At 37.0% G+C, this 14,426-nt stretch overlaps 1 protein-coding gene and 1 pseudogene across 2 annotated transcripts in view; both read right to left on the bottom strand.

Moving 5' to 3' along the window:
* PXDNL (peroxidasin like) overlaps positions 1–14,426 on the bottom strand; it is a 513,916-nt gene that overhangs the window by 303,352 nt on the left and 196,138 nt on the right. For both annotated transcript variants that reach the window (XM_035277673.3, XM_002758891.6), the window contains exon 3: positions 2,962–3,033. In XM_035277673.3, coding sequence (XP_035133564.3) covers positions 2,962–3,033 — 72 coding nt within the window. The remainder of the gene's footprint in view (positions 1–2,961; positions 3,034–14,426) is intronic.
* On the bottom strand, positions 7,646–8,395 carry LOC108588612 (meiotic nuclear division protein 1 homolog pseudogene; annotated as a pseudogene).

The raw sequence follows: 14,426 nt of genomic DNA, 5'->3' as shown, positions 1-14,426 counted from the left end.
AACGAACATCAACCTCCTTAACATACAAGCACTATGACTACCTCATGTAATATAAATACTTGTAACCTTTGGGAAAATGCATGCTATAAATAATGGATACATACACATGTTGTTGAAACAGCAGAGGCATTTAATAGTGTTATCATTCGTCTCAAGAATAATTAACTCGATGTAACTAAGAGTGTTAATTAAACAAATATCAAGCATTTATTGAGTACCTTATGTTCATACATTTGTTCAACAAATATTTAATGAGTAGCTCCTGTGTCCTAGATACTATTTCTAGATGCTGATATATGTGATAAATAAGGAGAGCACGGCCACCTGACTTCACAGAATCTAGTGAGGGGATCAGAAAATAAATAAGTTAACAAATATATTTTTTTTAAATGAACTTTTGTGGTATATGCATTAAATGAAATACACAGGGCACCATGATAGGGAGAAGAAGAGAAGAACTGATTGACTTAAGGTGATTCCTGGAGGACATGACATTAAAGCTCAGACAAGAAAGGGGAAAAAGCCAAGTAACAAACAAGCAGGACACGCCCAAGGAGAAGGGGAAAGGCAGTGCTTACCGCAGGGGATCAAGCATAAAGGGCAAAGGAAAAGACAGAACTTGCAGTACTGTGTGCACTGAATGGGTCTTCTAACTCACAACCTCTTTCTCTACAAAATTCCTTCGTCTGAAAGGCAATGCTTACTTGGCAATGTGATTGAAAACATGGCAAAATTTACTGCAGTGGGCACATAAAAGTGTTCACCATGTACTACTCCACACATTTGTTACCCTTTCCTTTTAAATAATGTATCTCACAGAAGCCCAGAGATTTTTTTGCACTTGGTAAGTAGTGTTTTTCATTGGCCAGAGCATTGATTAGAAGTTATGTGAAATGATTTTTTTGCTCTCAGAGTAGAGAATACAGTTGTGTACGTAACTGATCCAAGCCTCTGCAACACTGAACATTTGTCTTATTCAAAATTAATTTCCTGCTAATAACTGTCATTTTACTATATTTCCTCATTGCCTATTAGCACTAGTAATGATATTCCTTCTAAACCGTTATTTGAAAGCCATAAAGGTTATTGTTTTGTTTTGATTATTAATTTGTTTGTTTTACTGTAAGGGAGTAACTCTTCACAGGACAATGAGTAGAAAACTACAGAGCAAGATCGAGATGAAACACAGGGAAAAGGTCAAGCTCCTTCACTAATAAGGAGCAGGCTTCCTATACTACCAAGGTCGAAGGATCCTCTGTAATGTGTAAAGAATGGAAAGAAAGAATGGCATGTACTCATTAGGCATGTGCTATGGTTTTAATGTTCCCTTTAAAACTCACTGAAATTAAATTTCCAATGTATGATAAGAGGTAGGACCTTTAAGAGGTGATTAGGTCATGAGGACTCTTCCCTCGTGAATGGGTGAATGCCGTTATCATAGGAGTGAGTTGTTTATCACAGAAGTTTCGCTCTCTCTGCCTTCTGTCTCAGTTTGTTCTAACACTATGTTATGACACAGCAAGAAGGCCCTGTCCAGATGCAGCCCCTCAGCCTTGAACGTCCCAACCTCCAGAACCATGAGCCAAATAAACTTTTTTTAAATTAATTACCTAGTCTGTCGTATTTTGTTACATCAGCAGAAAATTGACTAAGATGGTATGTTAGATTGTTATGAAAGGTCAGGTGAGTGGATGCAATTGACTGACCTAAGAGGAAAGTGAGACTTTAGGGCTCAATAATGAGCAGAGCTGTAGGAGATGTCTGTGTTAGGCTGGGTGCCTCAGCTGGGCACAGGAGGCTTTGAGGCTCTTGACCTGGGGTTTAATAGGAATTTTAGTGGTTTGGAAAAATACTTGGTCAGAGCTGAAGATTGGAATGGTGTCTTCTCTTTTAAAGAATAACTTTTGGGGGCCAGGCGCGGTGGCTTACGCCTGTAATCCCAGCACTTTGGGAGGCCGAGGCGAGTGGATCATGAGGTCAAGAGATCAAGACCATCCTGGTCAACATGGTGAAACCCCGTCTCTACTAACAATACAAAAAATTAGCTGGGCACGGTGGCGCTTGCCTGTAATCCCAGCTACTCAGGAGGCTGAGGCAGGAGAATTGCCTGAACCCAGGAGGCGGAGGTTGCAGTGAGCTGAGATCGCGCCATTGCACTCCAGCCTGGGTAATAAGAGCAAAACTCTGTCACAGAAAAAAAGAAAAGAATTACTTTTTGCAGTGTGCTTAATTAATCTACAAATGAACACATTTGCGTAAAAATGTTCATTATCACCTTAACATTCTTTAAGAAGAAAGTCGTAGCCCTCACTCTAGCTGAGATAAAAGCCCTTGTAGTCTGTTTCTTCAGCCTCCAACATAGCGGCGTCCAGTCATGTCCTCCCACATTCAAATTACCAAACACTAACGTTTGAGTCCAAAGAATGTTTCTGTTTAAAATATCTTTATTCCCACTTACCAATAATACACAAAAAGCATGACAATTGTCAGTGATTGCATTTGTGAGCTAATTTTTCCAAAATTTGGTTCTTACCAAAGTTTATTAAAGTTTCTAACTATAATGTGTTCACCGGCTTTGAAAGGTCTTGGATGAATAAGTTGTTGGCATAAAGCTTCTTCTGCCAACAGAAAACCTCTTTTTTTGGGTGTATGGAATTTTTTACAATTACGGAGTAATTTGATTTAAATGTGAAATATTGGAAAACTTTTGTTTTTATTTTTCTCCAATTTAGAACTTGTGGCAGGAAAAATATGCACAAATACTCAAATGTTTTCAGATGTACAATCTATTGAAAGCAATAATTTATTGCACTTAAGACATGTTTATATGTGAGTTTTATATAAAGGTTGAAAGTGCTATTCAAGAAAGTAAAGAATCATTTTAATTTAAAGTAAACACACAAAAAGGCAAAAATAGTCAATCAACACCATAAGCCACTGTTGTTTTTTCTTACAACTTACAGATACAGCAAATTTTCAAGTCCTTCAAAAGCACTTCTGGAAATCTTTCTGATCTGGTTGTTGTTCAGCAGACTGAAAAAGCAAAAACAAACAAATAATTCCCAGATGAGAAACGGATTCTGCAAAACACTCAAATAGTTCTGCTGAGCACAGTGCTTCACACAGCACAAAAATATTTACTCCGTGGTCAGTAAACTTGGAAATGTATACTTTTAATTCCCTATCCAAAGAAGTGATATAAAACATGAATTTGTCACAAAGCCTTTTCAAAAATAATTTATATGCATTAAATTACCCTAAAACAACATTGCAATCCAGGAAGTAAAATGCATGTTTTCCTGAAGCGTATCATCTAAAAGGAAAATTAGCAGCATAGTCATGGTAACAAAGGAACACATTCCTACACAAACAGATGGAGAGTATTGAACACTCAGGCTGAGGCATCTTCCTTGGAAAAACAAATATCACAGCTGTTGGTACACAGTGGACTTTCACTGTGTATTTGTTAAACTGTCAAACCAAGAGACAATTACACCATAGGAAGTGAGGCCCTTATGACAGTACCATCCAATGGTCCAAGACTGATTTCCGAAAAATCCAGGAAGAAAAATACCTGGTGGCAGAAACAAATTGGATTTGAACAGTAAAACAGTTACAGAAAATCACCTTTCAGTAACTTTGAAAGCTTCCGAAAAGCACTCTGGCAAATGAAAATTACAGATTTTTTTCTGGTAAAAACACTTACAATTTATTTCAAATTTAAATTATTATGGAATGTCTAAATATAGAGGGAAACTCTGCTAATTAGATTGGCACACACATTCCTGAATATACTATAATGTCTAAAACCCCCAAGCTTCCAAAAATCTACTGCCAAAGTCCAATGCTGCAGGGCTCACTTTTACTATATTATGAAATATTTGTTTTGTTGGGTTATTTTATGAATAATTAGGAAAACAGAAGTGTTTTGGCCAATAGAGCGGATGATTATTTCAGTTATTATGCACAATTTCACAGGCAGCCTAGAGATCCTCAAGCTCATCTGTTCCTGATTTCACTGTAGGCCTCACCGTTTGGTTCCCCAAGCAGCATCTGAAGTGGCTGACACCTCACCTGTGGCACCAGGGCCATTTCTCACCATTTGTGACTGCCTAGTGTCCTGGCTATGGAAGGCAGAACAACTCATCTACAGCATGTGTTGGAGCTGATGCCATACAGAGATAATGTCAGTTTCCATGGAAATTCTTAGCTTCAGTCAATGAGCCATTCAACTTTGCAGTCCGCCATGTGTTCAAGGAATTTTTAAGCAGGCTGAAAGCCATATAACTAGTTAACGTATGATTAATATCAGACACAAGCCTTGTCCTGGGAGAATTTGCTGTTTAGGTATTCTCTGACTCTACGATACCAAATCAATTAATGCACTTCTGTTAGGTCCCCAGACCACCAACATGAAAATATATTTACTTGAAGAAATGACTTTTGTCCCCCTTAGTCTATTAAATACATGCACCAATGCATGTAGAATAAACTTTGTGTGTATACATACATATGTGCATGTGTGTATGTAATTTGCACATCTGCTATGATGTGTGTGGATGTGTGGTATGTGACATCGTCTTAACCACAGACCACAAAAAACAATTTGAGTGACTATTTTCTTCTTTCTTTCTTTTTTTTTTTTTTGAGACAAGAGTCTCGCTCTGTCGCCAGGCTGGAGTGCAGTGGCGCAATCCCGGCTCACTCCAACTTCCATTTTCCGGTTTCAAGCAATTCTCCTGCCTCAGCCTCCCAAGTAGCTGGGACTACAGGCGTGCGTCACCATGCCCAGCTAATTTTTGTATTTTTAGTAGAGACGGGGTTTCACCATGTTGACCAGGATGGTCTCAATCTCTTGAGCTCATGATCCGCCCACCTCGGCCTCCCAAAGTGCTGGGATTACAGGCGTGAGCCACCGCCTCCGGCCTTAGTGACTATTTTCTTATATCTTTCAATGATGGTACCTAGGGGAGAGCAGCTGATTCATTTCATACAAAAGATGTCTTTGGGCATCAGTGCTAATTATCTTTCAAAGCCACAATTAAGAAATGGAAAATATAACATATCATAATTAGTCTTTCTTTAGTATATTAAATGTGCTTGAAGCCTACATTTCTGCATTGTTTGTTATTAACTTTAAGTCCCAGGGTACATGTGCAGAAAGTACAGTTTTGTTACACAGGTATACACATGCCATGGTGTCTGCTGCACCCAGCAATCCGTCACCTACATTAGGTATAGATTCTATAGGTTCATGATTTTGCTATTATGGATAATGCTGTGATTAACATATGAGCATGTGTGTAGTTTTGGTAGAATTATTTGTTTTTTTGTTTTTTGGGTTTTTTTTTTTTTTTTTTTTTTTTGGATATGTATCCAGTAATAGGATTGCTGGGTCAAAAGGTAGTTTTAAATTATTTGAGCAATCTTCAACCTGCTTTCCACAGTGGCTGAACTAATTTACTTCCCAGTCAACACCTTATAAGCATTCCCTTTTCTCCACAGCCTAACCCACAGCTGTTGCTTTTTTCGCTTTTTAGTAATAGCCATTCTGACTATTATTATAGAGGTGGCATCTTGTTGTTTTGATTTGTTTTTATCTAATGATTGGTGATGATGAGCATTTTGTCATATGTCTGTTGGCCACATATATGCCTTCTTTTCAGATGTCTCTGTCTGTGTCCTTTGCCCATTTTTATTGAGGTTGTTGGTTTTTTTGGCTTGTTTAATTGTTTAAGTTCCTTCAAGATTCTAGATAATAGACCTTTATTGGATGCACAGTTTGCAAATATTTTCTCCCACTTTGTAGGTTGTCTGTTACTCTGTTTTTAGTTTTTTAGTTTCTTGTGCTGTGCAGAAGCTTTTTATTTTTATTAGGGCCCACTTGTTGATTTTTGTTTTCTTTGCATTTGCTTTTGAGGACCTAGTCAAAAAATATTTCCCAATACCCATGTCCAGATGGTATTTCCTAGATTTTCTTCTAGAATTCTTAGAATCTGAGGTCGTAGATTTAAATATTTAATTCATCTTGAGTTATTGTTTGTGTACAGTGAAAGGTAGGCGTCAAATTTTATTCTTCTACATAGGGCTAGCCAGCTATTCTAGCACCATTTATTGAATAAGGGTTTTTTTCCCCATTGCTCATTTTTGTGGACTTCATCAAAGATCAAATGACTGTTGGTGTGTGGCCTTATTTCAGGGCTGTATATTCTGTTCCAGTGGTCTGTGTGTCTGTTTTTGTACCAGTACCATGCTGTTTTGATTACTGTAGCCTTCTTATATAGTTTGAAATTGGGTAATGTGGTTTGCTAGGCATAGCATTGAATCTATAGATCACTTTGAGCAGTAATGGTCATTTTAATAGATATTAATTCTTCCAGTCCATGAGCATGGAATATTTTTCTGTTTGTCTGTACCATCTATGATTTCTTTTAGCAGTTTTTTTGTTTTGTTTTGTTGTCCTTGCAGAGATCTTTCACTTCCTTGGTTAGATATATCTGTACTTATTTGTGTGTGTGTGTGTATGTGGCTATGTAAATAGGGTTGCATTCTGAATTTGGCTGTCAGCTTGAATGTGACTGGTGTATAAAAATGCTGCTAGTACTTGTTGTATGTTTATTTTGTCTCCTGAACTTGGTTGGTCATTTACCAGTTCCAGGAGGCTCATGATAAAACTTAGGATTTTAAGGTATAGAATCATATTGTCCACAAAGAGAGGTAGTTTGACTTTTTTTTTTCCTATTTTGATGCCTTTTATTTCTTTCTCTTGCCTGGTTGCCCTTGCTAGCACTTTTAGTACTATTTTGACTAGGAATGGCAGGAGTTGGCATCCTTGTCTTATTCCAGTTCTCAAGGCTAATGCTCCCCATTTTTACCTGTTCAGTATGATGTTGGCTGTGAGTTTGTCATAGATGGCTTATTATTTATATTCCTACAATTCCTACTTTCTTGAGAGTTTTCATCATGAAGGGATGTTGATTTTCATTAAAACTCTTTCTGCATTTATTGAGATGATCATATAGTTTTTCTTTTTAATTCTGCTTATGTGGTGAATCGCATTCTTACATTTATTGATTTTCATATGCTGAACCAATCTTGAATCCCAGGAATTAAGCAGACTTTATCATAGTGGACTAATTTTTGATGTGCTGCTGGATTCAATTTGCTAGCATTTTGTTGAGGATGTTTATATCTATGTTCACCAGAAATATTGGCCTGTGGTTTCAATTTTTATTGTATCTTTACTAGGTGAGTGTCTCAAGGAGACATCAGTTTCACAGAATGAGTTAGGGAAGAGTGCTTCCTCAATTCTCTAAAACAGTTTTAGTAAAATTGGTGCCAGCTTTTCTTTGTACATCTGGTAGCATTTGGCTGTAATTCCATTTGGTACAAAGCTTATTTTGGTTGATAGGCTCTTTATTACAGATTTAATGTTTCTTTGTATTTTATACTTTATTTAACATTAATAAAAGAATACATACAGTTACAGGCAAATGAAAATTCAGTACACTTATTTAGATAATAGTTTAAAATTTACATCCTTCACCGTTATGGAATATTTTAGTCTATGTAGTCAAGTCTTCTGGAATTCCAAGAGTTTTATCAATTTTATTTTCTTCGAACCCAAATTTTCTTTTTGCCCAAGATTCTATTGCAAATATGTTATGAGTCCATCTGTTAGCAGCATCTTTGGCTCCTTTACTTTCTTGACATATTTCTTCCACGACTTGTGGGTCACAATTTTTGTATTTTTCGACTTCTGCCTTTAGCTTGCCCTTTGGTCTCAAAGTGAAGAAAGTTCTTTTGCTGGCGTTGTTCGCTCTTCCATTTCACATCGGCCAATTTTAGCCTTTTCAATGCTTTCCTTTAGGCTTGCCTGCTTTTGGCTTCCCTCAGACAACTGAGATTCCAGGGACTCCAACTTAAGTTTCCTTGCATGAAGAGCTTTACTTGGAAAAGCCCAGTAATAATTAGAAGTTCCAATCATCTCACAGTCAACCATCCCATCATCAACTAAGCTTTGAAGGACTTCTTTGACTGACGAAGAAGTGATGCCTCTCTCTTCGGGAGAAATCTTCTCCAAGTCTTTTAGTTGAAATACATCTTTAGTTAAAAAAATATTTCCATCATGAGAGTTCTCTTCTTCTGCATGCAATCCTTTTTTCTTTGACATGGTACAGGCACAGGGGCTTCCGCTGGTGGGGCCTGGGCATGGGGTGAGGGACTGATTCAGTTTTTGAAGTTGATATTGGTCCATTCACCATTTCAGTTTTTACCTGATTCAATCTTGGGAGATTGTGTGCTTACAGGAATTTATCAATTTCCTCTAGATTTTCTAGTTTGTGTGTATAGAGGTGTTCGTACAGTCTCTGAGGGTCTTTGGTATTTCTGTGGGATTGGTTGTAATGTCTCCTTTGTAATTTCTGATTGTGCTAATTCAGATCTTCTCTTTTTCTCTTTGTTAATCTAGCTAGTGGTCTATTCCTCTTGTCTTTTTGAACAACCCACTTTTCGTTTTGTTGATTCTTTGTATGGATTTGGGGTCTCAATTTTATTCATTTCTGCTTTGATTGTATTTACTTCTTTTCTCCTACTAGTTTTGGGGTTAGTTTGTTCTTGTTTTTCTCATTTTTCCAGGAGTGATGTGAGATTGTTAATTTGAGATCTTCCTGGTTTTTGAGGTAGGCATTTATTGCTATCAACTTTCCTCTTAACATTGCTTTTATCGTATCCCAAAGATTTTGATATGCGATGTAACTGTTTTCATTTATTTCTAAGAATTTTTTGATTTCTGATTTCATTGTTTACCCAAATGTTATTCAGAAACAAGTTGTTTAATTTCCATGTAAGGGTGTTGTTTTGAAACTGATTTATATTTCTATTCCACTGTGGCCCAAGAGTATGACTAGTATGATTTTGATTCTTTTTACACTTATTGAGACTTGCTTTATGCTCAAGCATATGGTCAATCTTGTAGTATGCTCCATGTGCAGATGAGAGAATATATATTCTGTGGTTGATCAGCGGAGTATTCTGCAATTTCTACTAAGTTTAACTGGTCAAGTGTTGGGTTCAAGTTCATAGCTTTGTTAATTTTCAGCCTTGATTCTCTGTCCATTGTTTTCATTGGGGTGTTGAAGTTCATGACTATTACTGTTTGGCTAAGTCATTGTAGATCTAGAAATACTTGTTTTATAAGTCCTGGTGCTCCAATGTTGGGTGTGACTTAGGATAGTTAAGTCTTCTTGCTGAATTGAACCGTTTGTCATTATGTAATGCCCTTCTTTGTCTTGATTTTACTGTTGTTGATTTAAACTCTGTTCTTTCTGACATAAGAATAGCAACTCCTGCTTTTCTTTTTTCCATTTGCATAGCAGATTTTTCACTAACCCTCTGCTCTGAGCCTAGAGGTGTCATTATGTGTGAGTTGAATCTCTTGAAGACAGCAGATAGATGGGTCTCTTTTCTTACCAACTTGCCCTTCTTTGCCTTTAAAGTAAGCCATTTAGAATATTTACATTCAAGGTCAATATTCATATGTAAGAGTTTGATCCTATCACAAAGTTTTTAGCTGTTTGCTTTAGTTGTCGTTTCATTGTAATATATATACAGTGTATATGTATATATATGTGTGTGTGTGTATATACATTTAGTGTATAGCCTGCAGACTATATATATTACAGTGAATATTGTATTTATATACATATATAGTGTATACGTATATACATACATATATACGTATACATATATATGTGTGTGTATATATGTATATATATACATATACATATATATGTGTGTGTATACACACAATATTCATTGTTTTATATGTATGTATGTGTATATATATATATATATATATATATATATATATATATACATATATGGTCTGCAGGCTATATGCTAAATGTGTTTTGTGGTAGCAGGTATCATTCTTTTGTTTCCAAGTCTAGAACTTCATTAAGGATCTCATGTAAGGCTGGTCTAGTGGTGATGAGTTCCCTTAGCACCTGCTTCTCTGGAAAAGATTTTATTTCTCCTTCATTTATGAAGTTTAGTTTGGTGGGATACGAAATTCTTGATTGGAATCTCTTTTTTTTAAGAATGCTGAAAATGGGCCCCCAAACTCTCCTGACTTGTACAGCTGTTAGCCTGATGGGCTTCCCTTTGCATATGAGCACTTTTCCCTGGAGCATTGACTTTGGACAGTCTGGTGATTATATGCCTTGGTGATATTTGTTTTATATCTATCTCACAGGTGTTCTACAGATTGTTTGTATCTAGATGTCTACATCTCCAATTAGATTAAGGAAGTTTTTTAAAATTATTCCCTCAAGTATGTTTACCAGGTGTTTGCTTTCTCTCCTTCTCTCTCAGGAATGCCAATAATTCATAGGTTGTTTTGCTTTACAGAATCCCATATTTCTTAAAGACTTCACTTATTTAAATATTTTTAAAATCGGATTATGTTAATCCAAAAGACCGGTCCTCCAGCTCTGACATTCTTTGTTCTGCTTAGTCCACTTGAATCTATTATTAAGTGAATTTGTTTTTTCTTCATGCATATTTCTTCAAAAAAAGCAGATTTACATGTGGAATATATGAGTGACAAATTCTAAGACTTCAAAATTCAAATGTTATTTGAAACATTATTTGAAAGATGTAGTTATTCTGAAAATTTATGTTAATGACCATGTGTTTCTTTTTATGTAGATTAACTTAGAAAATCCTTTATCTCATATTTTCACTTTGTTGTCTATTTTTCTTTATCAACTTATTAAAAACCCTTTGTAAGAAAAAAAACTTTCGTTTCTAATTATTTTTTCAAAGTTTATATAATTTCTACTGTTAGCTTTCTTTATTGTTTGTATTATACAGATATTTTAAATTTTTATGTAATAACATTTATTGTTCTTTTTCTTCAGGACTTTGGATTGTGTATTATACTTAGGTGTTCTTGAATCTAAGATTACATTAAAGTTCCCATTTTTTTTTAAGGTTTGTGGTTTCATTTTAATACTTTAATCTTTGAATTATCTTGAATTAATATTTTTTCCAAATTATTTACATATTATCATTACAATTGATTAATATATTTATAATTTCCCCTGTGATATGCAATATTAATGTAATTATATGAAAATCTCCAACATGTATCTAGTTCCCTTTCTAGACATACTACAAGGGAAATATTTCCAACATTATTGTTTTTTAATATTTTACTTTTTATGTAGGGTAGTTTCTGCCCTTCTTTTTTACTATTTTAATAATTATTTTTAAAGAATGGTCATCACCACAGCAGGGTGAACATGGCATCTCTATCAGACTATCTATGCAAGTGTCACCTGCCCTCTACCACCCAGTCATTGGCTTTGCCCAGTGACTGCCCTTTTCTAACAGAACAATAGGCCCACATGCTAAAGCATAAAAATCCACTCCAATTGACATACAAAAAGTGTCTGGTGGGTGGGGCGGATCCCGCACCTGAGATGGACTCACCTGGAGCAATTAAGGAACAATTAGGTTGTACCTCCGAAGATGTCTGCACACACACGGGGACCAACAGGCAGCTCATTTGCAGTGTCACATTTTGAAAAACGCAGAAAACCTCACAATCAAAAATCTGCACAGATGATTTCTGATACTTTTCTAGGGTGTCCACGTAAGATCAGTCGCAGATAGAAGGGAGGACACAGCCCTGTGCATAGATTTGTCTGACAGAGATCACCAAGGCTCCTCTGGGATCAGCCACAACGCCACCCTCCCTACAACTTACCTTCAAGAGAGCTTTTCCTTGGGCCAAAAACTAAACCGAAGAAAGTATTTCTGAGGGAAAATACACAGAAACATCACACACACACACACACACATTTGCGTCCATAGCTATATGTATACCTATGTATGTACAGTGGTCCCTGGGTATCTGTGGGACATTGGTTCAAGGACCTGCCTCTGACACCAAAATTCAAGGGTGCTCAAGATCCTTACATAAGGTGGGGTAGCATCAGCATATGACCTACATTTGCATGCATTAAATACGCCTGTGTACTCTACATGATCTCTGGATTACTTCTGTAACTAAAATAGTTTCTACGTATCACTTCATTCCCATGGATTCAATGTGGTACATGATGATGTGAAATTTAAGTTTTTCTTTGAAAGTTTGTGGGATTTTTTTCCCAAATATTTTAAATCTCAGGTCAGTTGAATCCAAATCTGAAACCCGCAGATATGATGGGTTGACTGTACTATAAATCATTTCTAGATGACATAAAATATAATGTAAATGCTATGTATTAAAGAGTTCTTATTCTAAACTGAATTTTTATTCGTATTGTTTTATTGTTGTCTTTTTTATTATTTCCCTTTAAATATTTTTATCTGTGCTTGGTAGCACTCTGAGAATCAGAACCTGTAGATTCAGAGGGCCAGCTGTGCTTACATGTATATGTAAAAGAGGAAAAGAGAGTTTGAGAATTAAGAGAATACACTGTTAACAGGGAGTCCCTGGGGAAGCATGAGAGGAAGAAATAAAAAACACAATTCCCCAATTTGTCAGTTTGGCTGAATGCCATCCCAACCTTCCTCAGTCTCCATAAATTAAACACATGCACATGAAATTTAAAAGCAGTATAATTTTAATGGACCCATCTCTTAAAATTCGTTGACATTAAAAGATAGCATTTGTTAATGTTCTTTTGGTCATTTCAGTTTGCAAAAGATAAATAGGAGGTAATAAGAAATTACCCAAATAAAAGACAAAAACACTCTGTCAATTGTTTTAATTAACTTCAGATTAGAATTGCGTTCTTCAACTATGAAGCTTTTCTGTTAAATGCCACAAGTGTCTTGGTCGTTTCACTGCCACTGCAAACAGCAATGCCAGAAAGAACGCTGGATTTCCATCGAGTTCTCACATGCGCCACACAGGGGCTGGGAAGCGCAGAGAAATATGACTTTGAAGAGATAATGATTTCAGGATCCATCAGTACTGCATGGAAATGTACTAAACGTTAGTAAGCCCATGCTTTGAGTGTTAAGACTTTCTTTCATGTTTAATTGCTAACATTCATTTTTTTTCTTTTACAAAATGACTGTAGCAAGTATGCATTAGTTTTGCATTAAAAAACAATGAAACAAGCACACTAATTTAAAAACACAAATGACACACGGTTTAAGAGATGTCCAGCAGAGCTACTTCTCCCACGGACCACGGAAAGGGAAGAGAAAGCCGAGAAAGGGGTTTTGAGAATTGTCCCTTTCTTTTTCCTTCTTCCTGTAATGGAAAACACATAAACACACATGCACGCAGGCACACACGCACGCACTGTGAGGGGTCTTCCCTGACAACCTTGCTCCAATACAAGGATTTCCAAGTGGTTATAAAACGTCTTTTGAAGAAAATCCCACCATTTTGAAAGTCGCTGCTTCTTTTCTGACTGCCAAGTTGCAGCTCCCTGGTGAGTCATTGTGCAAAAAAATGGCCTTCTGAGCCCCCAGGCGCTGCCTCGCCAGCGAGCTGCCAGTCACCTGGGCCTCCAGATGGCAACAGCAGGACTGAAGCTAAAGGGCAAAAACACTGGCTGTTACCAGAGCAGAGAATGGGCCAGAAATAGGAAATGCGAACACAGCAAAGTCTGAAAGGCGAGGGCCTGCACCCTGGGAGTCAGCAGGTGTTGGTATTCACAGGAAAGTTCTCTTCCGCGGACTGCAGTAAGCTTCACAGTAAATGAAAACTTGAATAAAAACTCTGGATGGACTGACGAGGGGCAGAATCAGGCTGCAGCTGCAACCAGGAACCAGGCATTACGGAACTATAGGACATTCTTCAGTAAAGTTTATCTGATTGTATTTACTTATTTTTTTTTTTTTTGCATTTTAGGTTTTGGGGCACATGTGAAGAACATGCAAGATTGTTGCATAGGTACACACGTGGCAGTGTGATTTGCTGCCTTCCTCGCCTTCACCTATATCTGGCATTTCTCCCCATGCGCTCTCTGATTTTAAAGAGAAAGGTGTGATAGTCTCCAGCTACCTGCTGCATGGTTCATGTTTTAGTTCTTTCTCAGCTCATGCTGAAGTGAGCCTGAGGGTGCAGAAACTGATAGGTAGCCTCACAATAGAAGTCAGTGCCTGGGGCCTCTCCCAGGGAGGAGCAGGTCTTCAGAAGAATAAACTTGAAATCCAGCTCTCTGTGGGAACTGGTAATTCCTAAAGAGAAGCAGTGAGGTTCAGTGACTGACATTTGGTGCTCTGTACTCATGCAGACTCAAGTTTAAATCCCAGATCCAGGTCCACCCTCCTAGCCTGCCAAGTAAGAAACACCTTCCTTCCCCTGCACGATTGTTCTGAGTGGTGCCGAGTTCGGCTCTTCATGAGAACTCAAAAAATCTTGGTGGCTTTTATTAAAAGAATGGTAAATCTGCTGG

This window comes from Callithrix jacchus, chromosome 16 (assembly GCF_049354715.1).
Source record: "Callithrix jacchus isolate 240 chromosome 16, calJac240_pri, whole genome shotgun sequence".
Taxonomy (NCBI): domain Eukaryota; kingdom Metazoa; phylum Chordata; class Mammalia; order Primates; family Cebidae; genus Callithrix; species Callithrix jacchus.
The sequence above is the reverse complement of the archived record's forward strand: the minus strand, read 5'-3'. Positions and strand labels throughout refer to the sequence as shown.